Source organism: Oncorhynchus clarkii, chromosome 5, assembly GCF_045791955.1.
Source record: "Oncorhynchus clarkii lewisi isolate Uvic-CL-2024 chromosome 5, UVic_Ocla_1.0, whole genome shotgun sequence".
NCBI lineage: Eukaryota > Metazoa > Chordata > Actinopteri > Salmoniformes > Salmonidae > Oncorhynchus > Oncorhynchus clarkii.
Window position 1 is genome coordinate 46,659,165 of NC_092151.1, and position 20,254 is coordinate 46,679,418.

The following is a 20,254-nucleotide window of genomic DNA, read 5'->3' on the forward strand; positions in this document are numbered from 1 at the left end:
CCTTTATCTTTCTCTCACTTCCCCCCCACCCCTTCTCTCCCTCTCCCTAGTCTACAGCTCCCCCGGATTCTGTGAAGACTGGGGCCGTTGTGTCTCACCTGAGAGCACTCCTTTCTCATCTGCATCATCGTCGCTGTCCACCATATCGTTGAGCTTCTCCATCTCAGACAGAGACTGGCCATAGTGGGTCAATTCCTCCTCCTCATTCAGGTTATACATGTCCTTTTTGTCTTGGGTACGCTGAAGGGGGAAAACATCAAGAGAGGACCATGTTAAGTTATGGACTACGGTACATCTTTATACAATACACATGTATTTGTCCAAATGTTACTTTGGAAATGAGTCTTCTCCTCTGGTCTCAACCCACCCACATAACACACAGATTTGAGAGGAGCACAGGGCCAGCCAAAGTGCAGCTCCCAAGACTCTAGTTTAATGAATTATTTTATATTGGACATGCTGTAAATCGACAATGGTAGGGCTGGGGTGGGCAAACGTCTTGGCTCAAGGGCCACATCGGGATTTTGAAAATCAACTAAGGGACACACAGATTTGTTAAAAAATATGTCCAATTTGCGGGCCAGAAAATATATAAATCCATTATAATTTCAACATTTATAAACAAGGTTTCTTTTGCAAGGGAGCCCTGCTCCCTATACATTCTCTCTCGTTTTAGACATTCAAGTGTGGCCTGGAGATAATCATATCTAAAAAAAAAAAAGATGCCGGCCACAGACCTTAGTTTGCCCACTCCCGTAGAAGGTGTTTCATGCAGTGACAGTGGGGTGAAGAGAGATACTGTATGTCTGTCCGTATTGATCTCACCTGTCTTTCCATCGAAAACCTCTGAAGGATTTTCTCCTCTGGGTCCATCTTGGTGTCATATTCACCAAACCGTTTGTCTATGAACTTATTGGCCTTGTCCTTTGTCTTATATTCCTTCAGCAGGGTCTCTTTTCGCTGGGGGAAGAAAGGAATATTTTATAAGCATAAGATCCACACTGGCACAATAATAAATAGAATCAAAGAAACATGGTAACACACGTTGCAAACCACTCTAGCTGTGATTTGAGATATTGTAAAGCTTACCGTATGCTTCCCAGTCAAAACAGTTCACACATACATTACTACATTTAGTTGATATGGGCTGCTAACAGGAATGACTTTCAGCTCAAAAAAGCAGGTGTAAAATGCTGTTAATTTCTGTATCATGCATTTTGAAAATGCATCACTGTTTATGGCTGTAATGGCAGGCTACACTTGGACAGCACCTCCTTTTTGGGGGTCGTGGGTAAAAACGTTTGAGAACCACTGAGCAAGCGAACAGATTGCTGATTTGCTATAAGATTGGGTGGAGTGCAAATGTCAAATTGTTGGGAGAGGATTGCCATTCATAAATATCTAGCTCCAAAAATGGTTCAGTGAACAATAATTGTTATCGTTTACTTTGCAAGCTCACACAATAACTACAACCTAAAAATATTGAAGACTCATGTTAAAAGGAACCACCAGCTTTCATATGTTCTCATGTTCTGAGCAAGGAACTTAAACATTAGCTTTTTTACATGGCACATATTGCACTTTTACTTTCTTCTCCAACACTTTGTTTTTGCATTATTTAAACCAAATTGAACATGTTTCATTATTTATTTGGGGCTGAATTGATTTTTATTGATGTATTGTATTAAGTTAAAATAAGTGTTCATTCAGTATTGTTGTAATTGTCATTATTACAAATAAATAAAAATTGGCCGAATAATTGGTATCGGCTGTTTTGGTCTTCCAATAATCGGTATCGGTGTTGAAAAATCATAATCGGTCGACCTCTAGGGGCGGCAGGGTAGCCTAGTGGTTAGAGCGTTGGACTAGTAACCGGAAGGTTGCAAGTTCAAATCCCCGAGCTGACAAGGTACAAATCTGTCATTCTGCCTCTGAACAGGCAGTTAACCCACTGTTCCTAGGCCGTCATTGAAAATAAGAATTTGTTCTTAACTGACTTGCCTAGTTAAATAAAAGGTACAATTAAAATTAAAAACCACTGGTAACTGAAGAAAACGAGCTTGGACTGGTAAAAATTGATATGTCATCCACCTGGGGAACTCGGGCCTCTTTCTAGAGCTTTAACTTTCCGACCTGAAGATCACTTTCGTCATTATTTTTCCGAGTTCCCAGTTGTTTTGAACGCGGCATTATAATGTACGACTTGGACATGACTCGAGACTAGAAGTCGATCGATTAATCGGAATGGCCGATTAATTAGGGGCGATTTCCGATTATTAAAAAAATGTTTTTTATACCTTTTATTTAACTAGGCAAGTCAGTTAATTAAGAACACATTCTTATTTTCAATGACTGCCTAGGAACTGTGGGTTAACTGCCTTGTTCAGGGGCAGAACGGCAGATTTTCACCTTGTCAGCTCAGGGGTTCCAATCTTGCAACCGCACAGTTAACTAGTCCAACGCTCTAACCACTGCACTCCACGAGTAGCCTGCCTGTTACGCGAATGTAGTAGAAGCCCAGGTAAATTGCTAACTAGCATTAAACTTATCTTATAAAAAACAATCAATCATAATCACTAGTTATAACTACTGATCCAGTTTAGCAGGCAATATTAACTAGGTGAAATTGTGTCACTTCTCTTGCGTTCATTGCACGCAGAGTCAGGGTATATGCAACAGTTTGGGCTGCCTGGCTCATTGCGAACTAATTTGCCAGAATTTTACGTAATTATGACATACATTGAAGGTTGTGCAATGTAACAAGAATATTTACACTTAGGGATGCCACCCGTTAGATAAAACACCGAACGGTTCCGTATTTCACGGAAATAATAAACATTTTGTTTTCGAAATGATAGTTTCCGGATTCAATCATATTAATGACCAAAGGCTCGTATTTCTGTGTGTTATTATGTTATAATTAAGTCTGATTTGATAGAGAAGTCTGACTGAGCAGCAGCAGGCCCGTAATCATTCATTCAAACAGCACTTTCGTGCGTTTTGCCAGCAGCTCTTCGCAAGCACAGCGCTGTTTATGACTTCAAGCCTATCAACCTAATGGCTGGTGTAACCAATGTGAAATGGCTAGCTAGTTAGCTGGGTGGGCGCTAATACTGTTTCAAACGTCACTCGCTTTTAGATTTGGAGTAGTTATTCCCCTTGCACTGCAAGGGCCGCAGCTTTTGTGGAGTGATGGGTAACGATGCTTCGAGTGTGGCTGTTGTCTATGTGTTCCTGGTTCGAGCCCAGGTAGGGGCAAGTAGGGGGACGGAATCTATACTGTTACACTGGCAATACTATAGTGCATATAAGAACATCCAATAGTCAAAGGTATATGAAATTAAAATGGTATAGAGAGAAATAGTCCTATAATACTATATTAACTACAACCTAAAACCTCTTACCTTGGAATATTGAAGTCTCATGTTAAAAGGAAACACCAACTTTCATATGTTCTCCTGTTCTGAGCAAGGAACTTAAACGTTGGCTTTTTTACATGGCACATATTACTTTCTTCTCCAACACTTTGTTTTTGCATTATTTAAACCAAAGTGAACATGTTTCATTATTTATTTGAGGCTAAATTGATTTTATTGATGCTATATATTAAGTTAAAATAAGTGTTAATTCAGTATTGTTGTAATTGTCATTATTACAAATTTAAAAATTGGCAGATTAATCGGTATCGGCTTTTTTGGTCTTCCAATAATCAGTATCAGCGTTGAAAAATCATAATCGGTCGACCTCTACTCTAGACGTTCTACTTGGGACTCGGACCTTCGAATAATAGTGACTTTTTGGTCAATTTCAATGAAAAAATGTTGCAGCAACTATTGCTGGCAATTAGTTCCCTTCGCCAAAACGAGTTTTTGCTTGGAGCAAACGTTAGTTAGTCTACTACGGGCGTCTTTAGGATCCATCTAGCCTGGTCCCAGATCTGTTTACGCTGTCTTGTTAACTCCTTTGGTCAATTTATATGGACAACGACCATAGGAAGTTGGTAAGAGAGTACAAATCTGAAGCCAGGCTAGATACTTTACATCCATCTCAGCATATGTTATCTTCAAAGCCCCATGTGTACATAAACACTTCATTACAACCACCTACCTTGTTGATGGCTTTAGATCTGGATACACCTGGCAGACCGACGTCGTGCTTGCTTTTTCGCCCGAGGATGTCAAACTTTTTCCGGTTGATTTTCACCTCGAATGGGTTGTTTTTGATCTCGGTGGAAGTTTTGGTCTTGCGAACCTTATCAGCAAGGTTCTTCTTTTTTGGCGGTTTCCCCATCTAGACAAAATAGTTAGCTAGGTGAAGGCAAGAATATGGATGAGAACCTCCTTGCTAATATAACAACCATGTAAAGAAAGTATTGAAATACATTAGCTAGTGTGATAACTGGCTAGCTAACGTTGGACACGTTCTCAAGGCAAACATCATAAATTGTAATGGCATACCTTATAGATTGGATATGGTTAACGCGTTCAAGTAAAACACCTCATATGTATTTTCAAGTTAAAATATAACGTTAAATCATCTACTTTGCATTATCCACGTTGTTCCACAGCAGAAAATCCGCGTGCCAGCACGAGGTCAAAGTTCATCATGAGGCGACTCCTCGTCAGTTGACATGGTAAGTAATATTCTGCAGCGTCGCCATCTGGTAAACACTCAGCATTGCACTTCAAGGAAAACGAAAAAGGATGAGATGTGAAATAGGTGCTCGTCACCCCACCTGTTAGCTTTTTTGTGTGTGCATGTTTTGCATGTTATTTTGGCATTACTACGTGACACATATCAGTTATGTAAAAAATACTAGCTCAGTGCTTTCTTTGGTGGTGAAGCAGCCAGCGTAGGGGTTGCCAATGTTCTCTAGTTGCGTCGTGATTGGCTCAGGGTTCTGTCACTCATGGGGTCAAAATCTACGAGGTGCTTGAAAATGCATGCCCCTCGGGTGCTGCCATAGTTACATTATAAGTGCCCATCCAAGAAGGCTCAAGGTCATTGGCCACAGATACAATGTTTTCAAATCATGTTATATCTACTGTAGCGTTAAATTGACTGATCATGTCAACATTATACTTTCAAAATCGTAGCTAACAAACTAGCAGTCATCATCATGAATCAAGTCAACAATCTACTGGAAAATCCTTTTTAATCATTGTCATATGAAGAGAGATTAGAGATAAAACGTAGGTGCTCATCGGCCATAAACATTACGAAAATACAACAATGAGTGGTTTGGAAGGAATCAGTGGCTAACTGTAAGCATTGCAAAGCAATCACCAACTGCTATTCAGTGGACTGGGTGTGAGGTCCAGGTCTGGGTTTAAGGGTCTCTTTTCCAAGTTTAAAAGGATAAACATTCAACATTCGCCATGCTGTCAATCCAGCGTAACTTCTACCGCGTTCAAAACAACTGGAAACTCGGAACTGGGAAATCTCAAATTTCAGTGAGTTCAAGACAACTGGGAACTCTGGAAAAAAAAACAGCTCCGATTGGGAAAATACGTTTTGAACGGTCATCCAACCCGGAATTCCAAGTCGGGAACTCAGGCCACTTTCTGAGCTCCAACCTGAAGATCACTGACGTCATGAATCAACCTTGTTTTTTCCAGAGTTCACAGTTGTCTTGAAATACCATAAATGTGTCAGAGAAAGGCCCTAAAAATTGTCAAAGATTCCAGCCACCCTAGTCATAGACTGTTCTCTCTACTACCGCACGGCAAGCGGTACCGGAGCGCCAAGTCTAGGTCCAAGAGGCTCCTAAATAGCTTCTACCCCCAAGCCATAACTCATGAACAGCTAATCAAATGGCTACCCAGACTGCTGCTACTCTGTTATATCTATGCATGGTCACTTTAATAACTCAACCTACATGTACATATTACCTCAATTACCTTGACACCGGTGACCTCGCACATTGACTCTGTACCGGTACCCCCTGTGTATAGCCTTGCTATTGTTATTTACTGCTGCTCTTTAATCATTTGTTATTCTTCTCTTACTTTTTTAAGGTATTTTCTTAAAACTGCATTGTTGGTTAAGGGCTTGTAAGTAAGCATTTCACTGTTGTATTTGGCACATGTGACAAATACTGTACATTTTTATTTGAAATTCAGAGAATGCCAGACTTTAATGACAAAGTTTGATGACAAAATTTACCCACGAAGGACCGCCACGCTACCTTCCTGTTCAAGTGAGCACAGCACATCAAGGCGAGTCCAAAAATGTATTGTTTGCTGCTGCATAAATTATGCAAAATGCCAGGGAGATATGTATACGGTAGCTAAGAAAGTAATACTAAGTGAATGTTGTATAGTAAACTGTTCACAACGTTGACATCAGAAAACCGCTCGCCCACATAACGCCATACACGTGGTCTGCAGTTGTGAGGCCGGATGGACATACTGCCAAATTCTCTAAAATGACGTTGGAGGCGGCTTATGGTAGGCAAATTAACATTCTATTCTCTGGCAACAGCTGTGGTGGACATTCCTGCAGTCAGCATGCCAATTGCACGCTCCATCCAAACTTGAGACATCTGTGGCATTGTGTTGTGTGACAAAACCGCACATTTTAGTGGCCTTTTGTCCCCAGCACAAGGTGCACCTGTGTAATCACCACACTATTTAATCAGCTTCTTGATATGCCACAACTGTCCGTTGATGGATTATCTTGGCAAATGAGAAATGCTCACTAACAGGTATGTAAACAAATGTGTACAAAATTCAAGAGAAATAAGCTTTTTTCGTGCATATGTTACATTTCTGGGTTATTTTTTCAGCTCATGAAACACTTAACATGTTGCGGTTATATTTTTGTTCAGTGTAGTACTAATATCAGCGAGTAATACCATAAGTATTGTTCTGCTGATGAAACGTCAACTCAAGATTTACTAGTCTTGGCAAAAATTATCATTTGGAATTGTTTGAAGGAAGGATTTTTATTAATGATTGAACAAAAATAAACAGTACAGTGAAAAAGAGATGGTAGTCTATAAATGGTATAATTACACATTTGTGTAATGGGGGAACAGCTTAGCTGCAAGTTTAAAACAATTCTAAGTGACTTCAAGTGAAGAAATTACTAAGGACTTTGCTATCATTGTGCTAATAACAATACTAACAATAAGTAAACGGGAGTTAGTCATAATGTAGAGACAACAAACAATACAAGGCCTTAGTTTAATGCCATGCGGTTCTTCAGGGAACAGGCTAATGTCCTCACCTTGCATCAATCATGTATTATACCAGGTTAATAGTAGCCTGGTCATAGATCCATTTGTGCCATCTTGCCAACTCCTATGGTCCTTTATACCATTGGTAAAGACAGCACTAACAGAACTGGGTCCAGGCTAGGTTTTGATAGTGGTCTAAAACCAAGCTTCACAGGCAAGTGGGATTAATTCATGACATTGGTCCGGTATCAATGACCCTCTGCCTGACAACTTTTTTTTAAAAGCCAAGGTGTAAGATCGCTAGCCTTGTCCCAGATGTGTCATTTCGTCCATTCCTATTGCCATTGTTTGGTGTGACAGCACAAATAGATCTGGGACCAGGCTGTAAGATCACACCAACAGATAGATTACATGAACTCCAGTATCTTGAATGCAACTTGAAAGCGAGATGTTTTCTTGAGACAGTTATTTCATTTCAGAGGGGGTTCACAGAGTAGTCCATTGCAGTGTGGTCACTGACCATGCATGCAGTGTTAAAATGGTGCGATGTGGCTTCAAAAGAACTGTATTCCAACATTCCCTATATACTTATCGGTAGCCTGAATCCAGACTGAATTGTTCTTTTTGACTTTCAGTTTGGATCCAGGCTGACCTACTGTTTCCTCTAAAAACAACGGTTATAAAACAGCAGTCCAGGCTGTGGTGCTTCAGGTCACAATGCTCTCACAGCAAGTGAAAATGTCTAAATTAAGATTTTTTTTTGAATAACAAAATAAATTGACTACAGCTATATCATTAACTATATAAAATACATTTGTATTCTCTGTCTAGTACTGTATCTGTCCTCTTAGGTCCCGTTTGTTTATGTCTTTGTGATTGGAGCAGCAGTCCTCCCTCTCACCAGGTGCCACTAAACCCTGGTTGATGGAAGAGGTACGGGAGTGACAGAATGTCAAATTCAGATTAAGAGTTGTTATGCTATTCTTGACATGATTTGAGTTCTCACGGGCCATAGGCCAAGAGAAACATAACTTGGACCCCATGTTTGAGTGAACAGACTTTACGCTAATGTTAGAAATCTGAAATTAGCACCATGCAGTTCATTTGTAGTTATACATTTTGAATCGGTTACCACCAGTTAAATGACGGAGTAAAAGGGGGGACACACACACTTTGATACAATCCCAAAACATTGTAGTGGTTAATCGAATTTCAGTAACTATTAAAAAATAATAATACATTGAAAATAAAAATGCACTGCTCACTCCAAGTAGTGGGCCTAAATAGACAGCATGCGTAACAAGCCACACTGAACCAGACTTAATGCACAGTCATTCACCAATGAAAGCGACTTATTAAAACTTTGTAAGTGATTTTGACCCTTTTTTTTATAGAAAATTAGCACACACTAGGAGGTGCCCACAAAGTTGTAATGCCAGACAAACAAATTATAAAAAGCATCAACATCGAAATATTGTGGCTCGCTCAAGGGGAAGCAAAGGGTTACAAAGCGTGAGAGGGGTGTGCAGGCGGAGGTCTCATCTAGGGTTCCTTTGCTTTTTGTTCCTTTTCTTCCATCTTCTTTTTGTTTTTCTTGAGGAAGGAGGGAGTGCGGAACGTCTTCTTCTTCTTGGAAGGTGATTTGCTGAGATATTCGTCACCGTCCTGTTCACAGTCTTGATTGCCGGCGGCGGAAGCGTCAGCAGGCCCCTCTCCCTCAGTGGTGGCGGGAGGGACAGGAGTGGGGTCTTTGGCGGGGAGGGTGGGGGCTGGGGTGGCGGAGGGTTCGTCGTCTTGGGTCAGGTCAGGGAGGGTCTGTCTCAGTGGAGCCTGGTCACTCTCATACTTATAGGTGTGCTCCGGCTGGGGCTCTGTGGGGGAGGGAGGGCGGGAGAGCAGGGGGAGGGAGGAGAAGATCTAATTAGATAGGAGGAAACAGTTCATTTACAGGGCCTGCAAAGCACCTGCAATACAGATGAGACCACGTGTCAAGGCAGATATGAGATCAGCTTTTAAAATCTGCTATTCAACTATTTACATTAGCCATTTCCCATTACTCTCACTTGGGCTACAGATTAATCCACAACAGCGATATATCCAATTTTCTTCTGCCATCATTCAGTCTTTATTCTGTCGCCCAGCTAGTCGTGGACACATATCTATATCAACCATGAAAACAGTCTACGTCTGCAGAGCAGAATCTTCAGGCATCAATAAGACATGCTCCTCAGCTGCGGAATAATACCATCAGCTCAACTGGCCATCACCACCGCCTAGCTATACATTGAAGACTCGGACCACAAAAGCTTTACATTGAAGACTCAGACAAGAACGCTGACCATTTCACAAAGCAAAGCTCAACAGCTCTTTAACTTATGCTTAAAATAACATCCAGGGAATGGTAAGGCCCTTACAGCTTTTATACAGTAGATGCGATTTAATAGTTTTTCCCCCCAACATCAATCTACACACAATACCCCATAATGACAAAGCAAAAACAGGTTTTTAGAAATGTTTGCAAATCTATTTAAAAAAAAACAACAACTGAAATATCACATTTACATATTCAGACCCTTTACTCAGTACTTTGTTGAAGCACATTTGGCAGTGACGACAGCCTCAAATCTTCTTGTATAACGCTACAAGCTTGGCACACCTGTATTTGGGGAGTTTCTCCCATTCTTCTCTGTAGATCCTCTCAACCTCTGTCAGGTTGGATGGGCAGCTATTTTCAGGTCTCTCCAGAGATGTTGGATCGAGTTTAAGTACAGGCTCTGGCTGGGCTACTCAAGGACATTCAGAGACTTGTCCCGAAGCCGCTCCTGCGTTGTCTTGGCTGTGTGCTTAGGGTCGTTGTCCTGTTGGAAGGTGAACCTTCGCCCCTTTGGCAAACTCCAAGCGGGCTGTCATGTGCCTTTTACTGAAGAGTGGCTTTCGTCTGGCCACTCTAACATAAAGGCCTGATTGGTTGAGTGCTGCAGAGATGGCAGAACCTTCCAGAAGGACAACCATCTCCACAGAGGAACTCTGGAGCTCTGTCAGAGTGACCATCGGGGTCTTGGTCACCTCCTTGACTAAGGCCCTTCTCCCCTGATTGCTCAGTCTGGCCGGGTGGCCAGCTCTAGAAAGAGTCTTGGTGGAGCCAAACTTCTTCCATTTAAAGAATGGAGACACAATCCCATCTCTGAGCTCTACGGACTATTCCTTCGACCTCGTGGCCTGGTTTTTGCTCTGGCATGCACTGTCAACTGTGGGACCTTACAAAGACAGGTGTGTGCCTTTCCAAATCATGTCCAATCGATTGAATTTACCACAGATGGTCTCCAATCAAGTTGTAGAAACATCTCAAGGATGATCAATGGAAACAGGATGCGAGTCAATGTATTTTCAAAAATGTCTAAACTTGTTTTCGCTGTGTCATTTCGGGGTATTGTGTGTAGAGGAAAACGAAACAAAATGTGGAAAAAGTCAAAGGGTCTGAATACTTTCTGAATGCACTGTATATCAAATTCATGTGCATATAAACTATACAGTGCAGTGGGATTAAGTACAGTTCATCTTCATGCTTATGTATATACTGTGCAGTCAATGTAGCACAAGACAGCCACTGTCCGCTGTCTGAGTTCCTCACCATGCATACAAGCCACAGACAATATACTGTATTTCTAACTCATATTACTAGCAGGTACACACAACAGACTGATTATCCATTTAACCCCAGAAGATCCTCTGAATATTGATGAGGGGTAAACATAACACAGCACTAAGATAAACAAATAATTGATATAGGAAGCTGTTCATGTTACTGCTAAGCCAACAGAAAACAAGCCTCACACTTAGCAAAGCGAAAAAAATGATGTATTCTACTACAGCCACACTCCACTAAAATACAGGAGAGCTGTATTTGCCAGAGGTTGGTCTCATCTGGAACAAAAACATTCAATACATTATAATAGCAATATACATTACCTGTTTCATGTATTTTATTAATGGAAATTCTAATGCAGGTACTTATGATTTCATATAGTTTTAAAATAAGATGTTCCCATGTAAGACTCAAAAAGGTTAAGTTCACAATAGGTCAACTCCGGGAAGGAAGAGATTACCTAAAAAGAGATTTGTTGCTGGGTCTATCTCAGATCTCTCCACTGTCGCTGGCTAGGAACATAGACTGTATAGGAAGTGGTGTTAACATCAATCTCATCATTTAAGAGATACTGTCATTTCAGACAGGGAGGACCTCTGAAATAGCACCTGGCAACAAAAGGAAATAAGAGGGAAAGAACAGGAAATCAAGGACCAAAGTGAGGAGGAATAGATACTCAACCCCAGCGGGCCACAGAGACACAGAGAGAGAGAGAACGAGGAAGAGTCGGATGAGTGAATCCATGCAAAGAACGGTGGGGTTAATAGTTTGAACACAAGCCATGGGTCGGTGGTGAGTTGGAACAATACGTACTTACTATGGCAACAGGTACTCTCTAGCATTTCCATCTCCTGATAGTAACGCAGCCACAAAGAAGAAGCACAGGTAGAAACAAACGTCTATAGATGCAAGTCAATCACAGCCACCACAGTGTTAAAATTATAACATAAAAATCCAAATGAAATTAGGAGAAACACCAGGACAAAAAAATAAAAAATAAATCCATATTCTTAACAAGACTCCAAAAGATGGAGAATGGAGAAGTGAATGGGTTAAACCATCTTTGATTAGATTACACCTGTGATTGGTCTAGTAGACAATCACCTTCTACTTCTCTTCTATACTTTACATCCTACAGAACACACACTTGTTATGGTTTATACTGGGAGATGCTAGAAGAAGCACAGTATTGGCTTCAGAAAATCAGAGGAAGGATAACTATGTCCTTCGCAGGCCTCCATAGATCTCGATGCATTAATTCTTTATTATTGTATAATCCATGGCAAAGAAGAGTCTGGGAAATAATGTACTTTATGGTTTTTACAACCAGTAGTGTCATTATACTGTATTGGGCATTCCCCTGCTGACTTTAAAAGATGTAATCCAACAATAATAAAGACCAAGAGGGAGAATAAAACAAAATTATTTCTTAAAATGATCAGAATGCACTTCAATCTTAATCTCATGTAAGAAAAATTCACTCCGCTCTAAAAGTCATGGCTACCTTTGGTACATTACCCATTTGTAGCGCTCTGTTGATCTCGAGGAATCATAATCTAAGAGGATATTCCTTGGACAAAAATGAAAATCCTGAATTACACTGAACTTTCCACTACATGAGGGTTATACTACAAATCAGGATCCATAATTTAGCCAGCTAACTTTGAGGAACAACCAGAAATAACAATAGATTTTCTGGTTCATTAAGAAAGATAAACATAGATATGTGTTTTTGTTGTTGAGTTAATGTGACAGACCATGTTCATTTCAAGTGCATCTGAAATGTTAATGTTATTTCAGAACATTTAGCCAAGATAGCTGGCTAACTCATTGATCCTACTTTGTAGTATACCTCTCTGATCTTACGGTTTGTTTGTTTCCCATATAACCCAATGAACCCCAATTGACTCAATTAGTCTCAAACCTCTTGGCCTGTTATTACACATTAAACATCACATTCAAAAGCAACTACAGTTATGCTAAAGACCACATCAAAGAAAAACAGACAGGAACCCTTGAATTCCTTGTTTTTGACCCTTAACCATGGTGACTCATACCCAGTAGTAGTCCAGGAGAAGCCCCTAGGGCAACTAACCTTCCTCTGCTCTGACAGGGGTGCTGGGGGGCGTGCAGGTCTGACTCTGACCCTTCACCTCTTCCTCAGGCTCCGGTAACGCATCTAGGGAGGAAATCGAATCAAACTTAATTTAAAAGTCCACTTCACAAACGAAAAGACGAAGGTTGTCAACTGGTCAGATTAGAGCAATGCATTCATTGATTTTGATTGAGGATTGTCAGTTACAGGGTTCATTCAAAACAACACACAACAACCCAGAGAAATGAGTGTAATACATTACTACCCTTACACCACCACATACAGTATATAAAAACAGCATACAGAACATAGGAGAAAAGAACACAGGCACTGATTATTATTATAGGATATTGCACACAACACTGCAGAAGTAATAAAGCCCACAATGGCAACAAGATCCATGTAAGTCCACCTTCACCCCAGATAAGGAACCTCTTCCATTGGAGATGCCAATCAGATGATTAGTAGTAAACCTTTACAAACCCCAAAAGGAAAACAGGTCCATGTTAGGAGGAGGAGCAGGAGGATGAGGAAGAGTCTCTTGCCCAGGACTGATGAAAGAGATGTTCATTTGGGGAAGGCTTCCTCAGACAGCAACAATCAGCAATTGGATTCCATTGGTTAAACAGAGATGAGTCAGATCAGATGGTAGGGGGAGGGTTGCAAAATTCTGGAAACTTTCCCCAAATTCCAAGGTTTTCCAGAAATCCTGGTGGGATGTTTCCCAGTTCAATGATTTCCTCCCTGCTGATTCCTGGAATCCTCCAACCTGGATTTATGGAAAACCTGGACATTTTGCAACCTTCATCATGAAGAAGTGGGCATAGGCAGAGGACAGACAAGGTTTGAGGATTGGAGGGGGCTAAGTAGTGGGTAGGACGGGAACAGGATCAACCCCGGAGAGACAGAAAAGGGACTCCAGTGTCAGAATACAGAGGGCAGGCCAGAATCACTCTGCAGTCAGTCAGTACCTGGAGCCTCAAGGAGGGTGAGGGCAGCCAGTTCTGTGTTGGTGGTTCTGAGGGCCTTCAGCACGGCACAGTGAAAATCCTTGTGAGGAGACTCTGGGCGGGAATCTCCCCCGTAGGCCCTGGGCCCCGACCCTGTGGACGTCCCAGGGCTCTCCTGACCATCCCCCGACTGTGTCAGGGTGTCCCCGCTGGGGATAGAGGTGGTGGTGGTAGGGGTGGCCGTGGAGGCTGTGGGGGGGGTCTCTGAAACATCCAGTCCCTTCTCTGGGACACAGCGGGGCTTTGGCTTCAGTGCAGGCTTCTGTGGGGAGGTAGAGGGGGACAGGCCTCCCTCCCCAGGCCCAGGTGAAGGGAGCTGTGTCCTGGCTGTGGAGGACCCTTCACCCTGTACTGGATGAATGATGCAACAACAATTTGGATCTCTGTGATGGGTTGTGGGCTCCAGGAGCTTTGTGAAGAACTACCTCATACCCCACATATTGTGATTCTGTATCTTTCTGCAATTGTCATTTCTTTCTTAAAACTGTATATTGCAAACCAATTTCCCATCTGGAACTGCTGCTACTGCTCCTACTACTGCTCCTACTACTACTACTGCTACTACTAGAAGTTAATGGAGAAAAGAGGGTTTAATGGTGAATAAACAGTGCAGTTCTTCTCTGAGTTGGTATAACGTGACCCAAGAGGTGATCTAGGAGACAGGTCTTACCATCGGGTCCTTTCTGTTTGAGTTCCACCTCCTTGCGGTATTCCTCCAGCTCCTGGTCGAACTGCTTGTTGAAGGGGTTGGGGCCTTTCTGGTTGATGATGACTCTGGGCTGGTACTCCTTCTCTATGATGGCCTTAGACGCTGTCACCAGCTCTCCCTAGTGGTTCAGACAGGAAGGGACACATTGTTGCTAAAAAACAGGCCTCAGAGTCACAAAATTAATATTGTCAGACAATTTTTTAAATCAATGCTAACACTGAGAATTTCTAAGTATGTTAATACTAGTATTTGGCAGGTTTAAACCTGTTTAGGTGATTTCTGGTATATCATCAAAATAAATCAATTGCACCATGTTTTTGGACTTTATTTTACCTGGTTAAGTACAATAACATTGGAAATTAATGTTGAAAGATCAAATTTATATTCCTAAAACTTAAGTTGAAAATGATGTGGTCGCTGCTTCCCCCCCTTTTTTTGTGGCCCCTATCTTGACAGCGACAGCAAAATATACCTTTTGAAGTACATTTTCTGCAGTTCTATGCATTCGGCATTGGGGAAGAGACCATTTTTCAATTTTATAACAAATGTCATTCAATTCTACTAATTTTGCCATGGGGCAGAGATATTTTTTTTTGCAGTTTTAAAGCAAATTTCCTACAATTGTACACATTTTGCCATGTTAATGATCTGAGTGGGGGACCCCTGGATATCCGGGCCACTGGGCACGTGCCCAACAAGTTTAGGTATCTGGCTAGACTAATTTACAAAATCAAAAAAATTGTTAGCTGACGCTGCTAACTGAGTGACTGTCAATGACTGACAAAACAAGAGAAAAACTACTGATGCACAACCAAATCTCGAACTTGCACTTTGTGTATTCTACTTAAAAAAATAAAATAGATTTCACCTTAATTTAACCAGGTAGGCTAGTTGAGGATAAGTTCTCATTTACAACTGCGACCTGGCCAGTCTAGCCAGACACCTAGGTATTTGTAGTTGTCCACATATTCTAAGTCAGAACCATCCAGAGAAGTGATGCTGGTCAGGCGGGCACGGGCAGCGAACGGTTGAAAAGCATGCATTTGGTTTTACTAGCGTTTAAGAGCAGTTGGAGGCCATGGAAGGAGTGTTGTATGGCATTGAAGCTCTTTTGGAGATTAGTTAACAGTGTCCAAAGAAGGGCCAGATGTATACAGAATGGTGTCGTCTGCGTAGAGGTGGATCAGGGAATTACCTGCAGCAAGAGCGACATCATTGATATATACAGAGAAAAAAGTCGGTCCGAGAATCGTACCCTGTGGTACCCGAATAGACTGCCAGAGGTCCAGACAATAGGCCCTCCGATTTGACACGCTGAACTCTATCTGAGAAGTGGTTGGTGAACCAGGTGAGGCAGTCATTTGAGATGTTGAGTCTGCCGATAAGAATGCGGCGATGTGAAGACAGCTGCACAGTACCGTCTTTTATCAATGGCGGTTAAGATATAATTTAGTACCTTGAGCGTGGCTGAGGTGCACCCGTGACCAGCTCAGAAACCAGATAGCACAGCAGAGAAGGTGGTCAGTGATCTGTTTATTAACTTAGCTTTCGAATAATTTAGAAAGGCAGGGCAGGATGGATATAGGTCTATAACAGTTTGGGTCTAGAGTGTCCCCCCCTTTGAAGAGGGGACGACCGCAGCAGCTTTCCAAACTTTAGGGATCTCGATACGAAAGAGGTTGAACAGGGGTTGCAACAATGGCAGCGGATAATTTTAGAAAGAATAGTAATCATATAGTTGTATACGAGAACCATATTAACTGCACACGCACCAAAAAAATGTTTTGAAAAGTGCCAATAAAATCACTCATATCAATTAGGGGGGAATATCAGGTTGTATGCGCTGTTGAAACTAACACAACGACAAAAAAAACACATGGAAACTGGAGATATTTTTTACATCACTGATTAGAGAACAACCTGCAGTAGACAGTCTGCTTGCATTTCGGAGTGATGCATTTTTATTTGGAAGTCGCCACTTAATCTCATCGATATCACGTTGAAATCATTTGCGCGAGAGGGAGAGATTGCACGTCCTGTTCAAACTAACAGCTCAAAAAAAATCACACGGAATCTGGGAATGTGTACATCACTGGTTAGAGGACAATTTGTATATTTAAGTGTTGCATTTTGATTTTGGAATGTCGGTTGTTGATTTCGGGAGGCTGCCATCACAGAAAAAGGAACAGACCACTTTTTCTGTTAGTTAACGTAAATGAATCACGACGCAGCATAGGATATGAACAATGACAACGGTTAGCTGCTATTTAAGTGATAGTTTGACTGTCAAATCCATGCATTGGTGTGGCCAGCGACCTCAACTCTGCGTTGCAAGTCCTGCTCAACCCAGCCCATGACAAAATCAACAGTACAAAACCAATGATATTGATCTGTTTTAAGCAATACATTTCGTCATTGTGATGACTATAAACTTTTATATTAACATCACCAATCGGAGGTAAAAAAGGATGTGTAATTCCACTACATTTTATGGGGTGAAAATGCAAGCTTGTGTAAGGTAGTAATAAACTGTCCACATTAGGGATATTAGCGCAATATACAATCACTTAAAATAGGTGCAATATGCAGAAATTGGTCCGCCATGTCCTGGTTTCTGAAATATTAATAGTTAGCCTAATTTCAGTTTGTGACAAAACAAGCAAGTTTTGAGTGTGTGGAGAATCAGTTTACCATCCAAACTGCTGTGAACTATATTTTCCATAACCCAAAATGTTTTATTTTCAGCTGGTGTACAAAAGTAAGTAAGATGCAAAAACTAAATTTAAGAACGGGATGCATAGAACTAGCGCACATAGAACAAATACCGCTTTTTAAGCTTGCTTTCAATAAGAATGACAGATCTATAACTAATTTCTATGTGAATTTGATCAGATCGCCCAAAAAGTTACATATTGGCGCTTTAGTATGGCAAAAATAATTCAACATGTCAATTTAAGAGGATATACAGTTGAAGTCGTAAGTTTACATACACTTAGGTTGGAGTCATTAAAACTAGTTTTTCAACCACTCCACAAATTTCTTGTTAACAAACTATAGTTTTGCAAGTCGGTAAGGACATCTACTTTGTGCATGACACAAGTAATTTTTCCAACAATTGTTTACAGACAGATTATTTCACTTATAATTCACTGTATCACAATTCCAGTGGGTCAGAAGTTTACATACACTAAGTTGACTGTGCCCTTAAACAGCTTGGAAAATTCCAGAAAATTATGTCATGGCTTTAGAAACTTCTGATAGACCAATTGACATCATTTGAGTCAATTGGAGGTGTACCTGTGAATGTATTTCAAGGCCTACCTTCAAACTCAGTGCCTCTTTGCTTGACATCATGGGAAAATCTAAAGAAATCAGCCAAGACCTCATAAAAAATTTGTACAGGTACAAAAGTATCTATATCCATATTAAAACAAGTCCTATATCGACATAACCTGAAAGGCTGCTCAGCAAGGAAGAAGCCACTGCTCCAAAACTGCCATAAAAAAGCTAGACTATGGTTTGCAACTGCACATGGGGACAAAGATCATACTTTTTGGAGAAATGTCCTCTGGTCTGATGAAACAAAAATATAACTGTTTGTCCACAATGACCATCGTTATGTTTGGAGGAAAAAGTGGGAGGCTTGCAAGCTGAAGAACACCCTCCCAACCGTGAAGCACGGGGGTGGCAGCATCATGAGGTGGGGGTGCTTTGCTGCAGGACGGACTGGTGCACTTCAAAATAGATGGCATCATGAGGATTGAAAATGATGTGGCTATATTGAAGCAACATCTCAAGGCATCAGTCAGGAAGTTAAAGCTTGGTCGCAAATTAGTCTTCCAAATGGACAATGACCCCAAGCGTACTTCCAAAGTGGTGGCAAAATGGCTAAAGGACAACAAAGTCAATGTATTGGAGTGGCCATCACAAAGTCCAGACCTCAATCCTTTAGAACATTTATGGGCAGAACTGAAAAAGCTTGACCCAAGTTGAACAATTTAAAGGCAATGCTACCAAATACTAATTGAGTGTATGTAAACTTCTGACCGACTGGGAATGTGATGAAAGAAATACAAGCTTAAATAAATAATTCTTTCTACTATTATTATTCTGACATTTCACATTCTTAAAATAAAGTGGTGATCCTAACTGTCCTAAGACAGGGAACTTTTACGAGGATTAAATGTCAAGAATTGTGAAAAACTGAGTTTAAGTTTATTTGGCTGAGGTGTATGTAAACCTCTGACTTCAACTGTACATACATTGCCCACTCACAAACTATTGCAACGATGACATTATCTCACTCATTTAACCATATAGAGTTTTAAAAAATGGTCTAAAACACAATTTAACGTGGCGCCTGAACGTTTGACGTCACTACTAGTATAGAGCATTTCAAAGCAGTCTGGACAATAGGGCCTATTCAATTTGTCTTAAATGTTTGTACCTCACCTTGGAGTCCTATATATGGGGCGATGAAGAACAGGGCCGCATTCAACAGGGCACAACATTGTGGAACATTGAGATATAAATATATAAATAATGTTGAATAAATTGGCTTTTTCTGACATGTGACTTGAAGGAATCACATCAACTCTATTTCTAGCTGCAATGTTCCACAACGGTTGCCTAACATGCTCCAGATATCACACAGAAAAACAGAAGAGAGGTGAGAGGTCATGGAAGGTCAGGAAGTACCTTTCTAAAAGACTTAGCAGGACTATTGGCCTCTGACAGATCGAGGCTGGCAATAGTGTCCGTACAGTCAGACAGAGGGGCGTCCTGCAATAGTAAACTGAGTGAGGGGGGCAGAACCCAGTCCGAGAACACACATTTGTTACAATACGCATAGTCACACACACACGCAGCATTTGTTTCAGGGAGGTGAATTGGGCAGTCTCGAGCATGATCATGATTAAAACAAATGGCTCTGGATCATGCATTGCAACACACCACAGGAGTGTGTGCAAGTCAAACTACAGAGACAAACACCCAATACAATGCACAAGGCTAGATTTAACGCTATCAAATCACGCAAAACCAAAACGTTACAACTAACAGTGAAGAAAGGTTAAGAGAAAACCAACAGCTCTTTCTCAATTCAGTCCTTCTATTAGTAAAATCTGATCACATAATGCACATTACATTGGTCAGCAGACAAACACTTCAACAATGGCCTCAGCAGTCCTCCCAAAAATCATTCAAATGAAACTAGCAAAACCTCAATAACAAATTATGAATGGGATCAGAGGTCAAAGGAAGGCAAACCAACAACATGCAAACTCAACTCTGAAGTCATATGAAAGCAATCCGACAGACCTGAAGGCCACCAGTGCTGAAGGCCACCAGTGCTGAAGGCCACCAGTGCTGAAGGCTAACAGCATGTTGGGGTTAGTCATCAAAAGGAGGAAAATCTAACATCAACCAAAGGGGATGGACACAACCCGTCCTGAGACGCAGCAGGAAGTTTACAGAACTTCTGTGATCAAAGAATAACCAAGTTAACTTAAATGTCAGCGGGGGGTGATCAAATCAGACCTGGGCTCAAATACTGGAAATTGGAAATCATTCAAATACTTTTAGCCTTTGCTTTGAGCGCAGGGTTTGCGGTTCT

General features: G+C 41.2%; 2 protein-coding genes across 19 annotated transcripts in view; both read right to left on the bottom strand.

Annotated features, from left to right (window-relative positions):
- Positions 1-4,625, bottom strand: part of LOC139408932 (NOP14 nucleolar protein homolog (yeast)) — a 34,096-nt gene extending 29,471 nt beyond the window's left edge. Inside the window, exons 1-4 of one of the 2 annotated variants that reach the window (XM_071153402.1) lie at positions 4,458-4,612; positions 4,108-4,290; positions 826-960; positions 99-240 (exon numbers count right to left, since the gene is read on the bottom strand). In XM_071153402.1, coding sequence (XP_071009503.1) covers positions 99-240; positions 826-960; positions 4,108-4,290 — 460 coding nt within the window. In that variant the 5' untranslated portion in view covers positions 4,458-4,612. Of the gene's footprint in view, positions 1-98; positions 241-825; positions 961-4,107; positions 4,308-4,457 lie in introns of both variants that reach the window. The other variant, XM_071153403.1, reaches the window with a different exon arrangement.
- A 2,302-nt stretch (positions 4,626-6,927) lies between these two features.
- The window catches only part of LOC139408933 (alpha-adducin-like), a 48,950-nt gene continuing 35,623 nt past the window's right edge, over positions 6,928-20,254 (bottom strand). For 2 of the 17 annotated variants that reach the window (XM_071153420.1, XM_071153410.1), the window contains exons 13-18: positions 19,339-19,422; positions 14,602-14,758; positions 13,893-14,282; positions 12,922-13,005; positions 11,640-11,677; positions 8,915-9,051 (exon numbers count right to left, since the gene is read on the bottom strand). In XM_071153420.1, coding sequence (XP_071009521.1) covers positions 11,643-11,677; positions 12,922-13,005; positions 13,893-14,282; positions 14,602-14,758; positions 19,339-19,422 — 750 coding nt within the window. In that variant the 3' untranslated portion in view covers positions 8,915-9,051; positions 11,640-11,642. Of the gene's footprint in view, positions 9,052-11,639; positions 11,678-12,883; positions 13,006-13,892; positions 14,283-14,601; positions 14,759-19,338; positions 19,423-20,254 lie in introns of all 17 variants that reach the window. The other 15 variants (XM_071153407.1, XM_071153404.1, XM_071153421.1 and 12 more) reach the window with 11 other exon arrangements.